The sequence below is a fragment of the Micromesistius poutassou genome (assembly GCF_964030765.1).
Source record: "Micromesistius poutassou genome assembly, contig: SCAFFOLD_5694, whole genome shotgun sequence".
Taxonomy (NCBI): domain Eukaryota; kingdom Metazoa; phylum Chordata; class Actinopteri; order Gadiformes; family Gadidae; genus Micromesistius; species Micromesistius poutassou.
The window spans coordinates 1-5,000 of record NW_028177391.1 but is presented as its reverse complement, the minus strand read 5'-3'; the positions used below and the strand labels follow the sequence as shown (position 1 = coordinate 5,000).

At 43.6% G+C, this 5,000-nt stretch overlaps 1 protein-coding gene across 1 annotated transcript in view; it reads right to left on the bottom strand.

The window, feature by feature from the left end:
* LOC311376170 (sorting nexin-2-like) overlaps nt 1-4,869 on the bottom strand; it is a gene marked incomplete at its 5' end in the record, with an annotated part of 11,641 nt that extends 6,772 nt beyond the window's left edge. The window contains 5 exons of the mRNA XM_084491035.1: nt 2,296-2,371; nt 3,082-3,160; nt 3,343-3,484; nt 4,582-4,625; nt 4,803-4,869. Of these exons, the coding sequence (XP_084347161.1) occupies nt 2,296-2,371; nt 3,082-3,160; nt 3,343-3,484; nt 4,582-4,625; nt 4,803-4,869 (408 nt within the window). The remainder of the gene's footprint in view (nt 1-2,295; nt 2,372-3,081; nt 3,161-3,342; nt 3,485-4,581; nt 4,626-4,802) is intronic.
* Between the last annotated feature and the right edge of the window lie 131 nt (nt 4,870-5,000).

Below are 5,000 nucleotides of genomic sequence, written 5' to 3'. Positions count from 1 at the left end.
TAATACATAGACACGTACATTAACACATAGACATTAATACATAGACACGAACATTAACATAGACATTAATACATAAACACGCACATTAACACACAGACATTATTACATAGACATTAATACATAGACACACACATTAATACATAGACATTAATACATAGATATGCACATTATTACATAGACACGCACATTAATACACAGACATTAATATATAGACACGGACATTAATACACAGACATTAATACAGAGACAGGCACATTAATACATAGACATTAATATATAGACACGCACATTAATATATAGACATTAATACATAGACACGCACATTAATACATAGACATTAATATATAGACACGCACATTATTACACAGACATTAATACATAGACAGACAATAATACACAGATGCACATTAAAACACACAGACAGTAATACATAAATACACACACACTAATACACACACAGTAGTACACAAAGACATTAATACACACAGACATTGACATTAATACACACACACACATTAATACACACAGACATTGATACACACACACATTAATACAAACACACAGACAATAATACGCAGACAAACACATAAAACACACACACTATGGCTCAGTACGCTAATGAAAAATGTCATTACCAATACGGTTCAATACACGACTGTTCAACCCTTAAGATAAATATACAAACACACACACCCTCAGAGTGTGTGTGTGTGTGTGTGTGTGTGTGTGTGTGTGTGTGTGTGTGTGTTGTGTGTGTGTGTGCGTGTGTGTGTGTGTGTGTGTGTTCCCTTGTAGTCTCAAAGCCTTTTAATTATTTTGGCCCCCAGCCCCCCAGGGCCCAGGCCGGGGCCTGAGTGCGACTGTGTGTGTGTGTGTGTGTGTGTGTGTGTGTGTGTGTGTGTGTGTGTGTGTGTGTGTGTGTGTGTGTGTGTGTGTGTGTGTGTGTGTATTCCTGCGTGTGTGCGTGTGTGTGTGTGTCTCATTTCTCTTCATTTTAAAAGTTTACTTCATTCCGTCTGCGACGCTGGGCCTGACAGGTCGTCTGATTGGCTGCCAGGGACCAGCCTCATTCATTACCCCCCCCCACACACACACACACACACACACACACATACAGCTGTTACTACACAAACACACACACACACACACTAGTTAATAACACACAGACTCTCACACAAACACGGCAGTTAATTTACACACACAAATACATGAGCACAGCAGGTAATACAGATAGAGACAGAGTCACACACACGCCACTTAATACACACACATACACACACGCACACACACATACACATGACACACACGACACGGACACACACACACACACACACACAGGCCCCCCACACGCACACACCTCCCCAGCTCAGGCCGGAGACAGAGTAGAAAGAGAATATATAGACTATGCATAGAAGTATATGCAATACCTAGAATATGTAGATGTATACTATATATATATAGAAGTATGTAGAATATGTAGATGTATACTATATAGAATATATAGAAGTATATACAATACGTAGAATATGTAGATGTATACTATATAGAATATATAGAAGTATATACAATATGTTGACTACGTAGATGTATACTATAGAGAATATATAGAAGTATATACAATATGTTGACTACGTAGATGTATACTATATAGAATAAAGAATATATAGAAGTATATACAATATGTTGACTACGTAGATGTATACTATATATATATATATAGAAGTATATACAATACGTAGAATATGTAGATGTATACTATATAGAATAAAGAATATATAGAAGTATATACAATATGTAGAATATGTAGATGTATAATATATAGAATATATAGAAGTATATATAATAGTAGAATATGTTGATGTATACTATATAGAATATATAGAAGTATATACAATATGTGGATATATATTATATAGAATATATAGATGGCTATATATATTATATTGAATATAGTGTAGTATAGATGTATATAAATTGGAATATAAAGAAGTTTATATATTATATAGAATATATATAAATAAATAGGAAATATAATAAAAAGTAGAATGTATATACTAAATAGAAGCATACAGAAGTATATAAGATATAGAATATACAGTAGTACATATTAACTACTGTACACAGAAAAGAGTACAGAGAGAAGAACATAGAACCTATAACTGAGTATAGAGAGAAGAACATAGAACCTATAACTGAGTATAGAGAGAAGAACATAGAACCTATAACTGAGTATAGAGAAAAGAACATAGAACCTAGAACTGAGTATAGAGAGAAGAACATAGAACCGCCGTTCACCTCAGAGCACTCCAGGAACGTCAGCAGGTCCGGGTCCTTCAGCAGGACCGGGTGCTTGGCCGTCCGCATCAGATACCTGAGGAACACCTGGAGTCAGCGGGGGGGGGGCTGGTGTGTGTGTGTGTGTGTGTGTGTGTGTGTGTGTGTGTGTGTGTGTGTGTGTGTGTGTGTGTGTGTGTGTGTGTGTGTGTGTGTGTGTGTGTGACAGCATCAGTGTAGAGTTCTGAGCGTTGAGCTCGATCAGATGATGGGCTCAGGAGACTGGCTGACCTTCCTGTCAATCAAAACCTGACAGGAAAGGCCAGCATAATGGCACTCCCTCTCCCTCCCCCCCTCTCTCTCTCTCTCTCCCTCCCTCTCCCCCTCTCTCCCTCCCCCTCCCTCTCTCCCTCTCTCTCTCTCCCTCCCTCCATCTCTCCCTCTCTCTCTCCATCTCTCTCTCTCCCTCCCTCTCTCCCCCTCCCTCCATCTCTCCCTCTCTCTCTCCCTCTCTCTCTCCCTCCCTCTCCCTCCCTCTCTCTCTCCCCCTCCCTCCATCTCTCCCTCTCTCTCTCCCTCCCTCTCCCTCTCCCCCTCCCTCCATCTCTCCCTCTCTCTCTCCCCCTCTCTCCCCCTCCCTCCCCCCCTCTCTCTCTCCCTCGATGATGGGAGAGCTAATGTTTGTGGTTTAACCTTTCAGCCTTCAGAGCTGAACATGGTTGAACTTTAGATTTACACACACCGTTAACAGTGTGTGTGTGTGTGTGTGTGTGTGTGTGTGTGTGTGTGTGTGTGTGTGTGTGTTACCTTTCTAGCGCTGCTCTTCTTTTTTCGACAAACTCGTTGGACGAGGAGTCATCCTTCCCCACCTTCACCTTCGTCATCCCTGGACACACATCACTAACTAGTTAACTAGTTAACTAGTTAACTAGATAACTAGCACTCACACCTGGACACACACATCACTAACTAGTTAACGAGATAGCTAGCAGTCACACCTGAACAGACATCACTAACTAGTTGAACACATCACTAACCAGCAGCTCTCACTAGGTGAGCGGTCCTTACCCACGATGCTCTTCTCGGGGGCGGGGGGCACCAGGTAGCCCACGTGGAGGTACCGGGACGCCAGCTTCCCGTGGAGGCCCAGGAAGTCACTGAAGCGCCGGCGAACGGTGGCCTGGGGGGTCTTGAAGAGGGACAGGGACGTCTGCGGGTTAAACAGTCAATTAATTACCTGTCTCTGTACTGTCTAACCCCTACCTGCTCCTTAATGACCTGTCTCTGTACCGTCTAACCCCTACCTGCTCCTTAATGACCTGTCTCTGTACTGTCTAACCCCTACCTGCTCCTTAATGACCTGTCTCTGTACTGTCTAACCCCTACCTGCTCCTTAATGACCTGTCTCTTTACTGTCTAACCCCTACCTGCTCCTTAATGACCCGTCTCTGTACTGTCTAACCCCTACCTGCTTCTTAATGACCTGTCTCTGTACTGTCTAACCCCTACCTGCTCCTTAATGACCTGTCTCTGTACTGTCTAACCCCTACCTGCTCCTTAATGACCTGTCTCTGTACTGTCTAACCCCTACCTGCTCCTCAATGACCCGTCTCTGTACTGTCTAACCCCTACCTGCTCCTTAATGACCTGTCTCTGTACTGTCTAACCCCTACCTGCTCCTTAATGACCTGTCTCTGTACTGTCTAACCCCTACCTGCTCCTTAATGACCTGTCTCTGTACTGTCTAACCCCTACCTGCTCCTCAATGACCCGTCTCTGTACTGTCTAACCCCTACCTGCTCCTTAATGACCCGTCTCTGTACTGTCTAACCCCTACCTGCTCCTTAATGACCTGTCTCTGTACTGTCTAACCCCTACCTGCTCCTTAATGACCTGTCTCTGTACTGTCTAACCCCTACCTGCTACTTAATGACCTGTCTCTGTACTGTCTAACCCCTACCTGCTCCTTAATGACCTGTCTCTGTACTGTCTAACCCCTACCTGCTACTTAATGACCTGTCTCTGTACTGTCTAACCCCTACCTGCTCCTTAATGACCTGTCTCTGTACTGTCTAACCCCTACCTGCTCCTTAATGACCTGTCTCTGTACTGTCTAACCCCTACCTGCTCCTTAATGACCTGTCTCTGTACTGTCTAACCCCTACCTGCTCCTTAATGACCTGTCTCTGTACTGTCTAACCCCTACCTGCTCCTTAACGACCTGTCTCTGTACTGTCTAACCCCTACCTGGTCCTTAATGCCCTGTGTCTAAAACTGTAAGTCACTGGATAAAAGTGTCCAACATACCTGAGTGGTGACCTTGTAGGCCATGTAGGCATTCATCCCCTCACCTGGAACACAGTGCAGGTTAACATGGAGCCCAGTTTACAGTGCAGGTTAACATGGAGCCCAGTTTACAGTGCAGGTTAACAGTTCAGTGGTTGGTTTACAGCGCATGTTAACAGTTCACCGGACGGTCTACAGTGCAGGTTAACATCTGAAAGAGAATATTTGACATGTGAACATACCAACTTTCTCGGGATCAGAGACCAGGATGCTGATGTCCAACAGGTCTGGAGTGTCCTCTTCCTCCATCTGCACACATCATCATCATCCTTAGTTACCATAGCGACCATGTCAACACAATCAGCGGTTAGTGCAGTCGCTGCCAGCAGTGTGTGTGTGTGTGTGTGTGTGTGTGTGTGTGTGTGTGTGTGTGTGTGTGT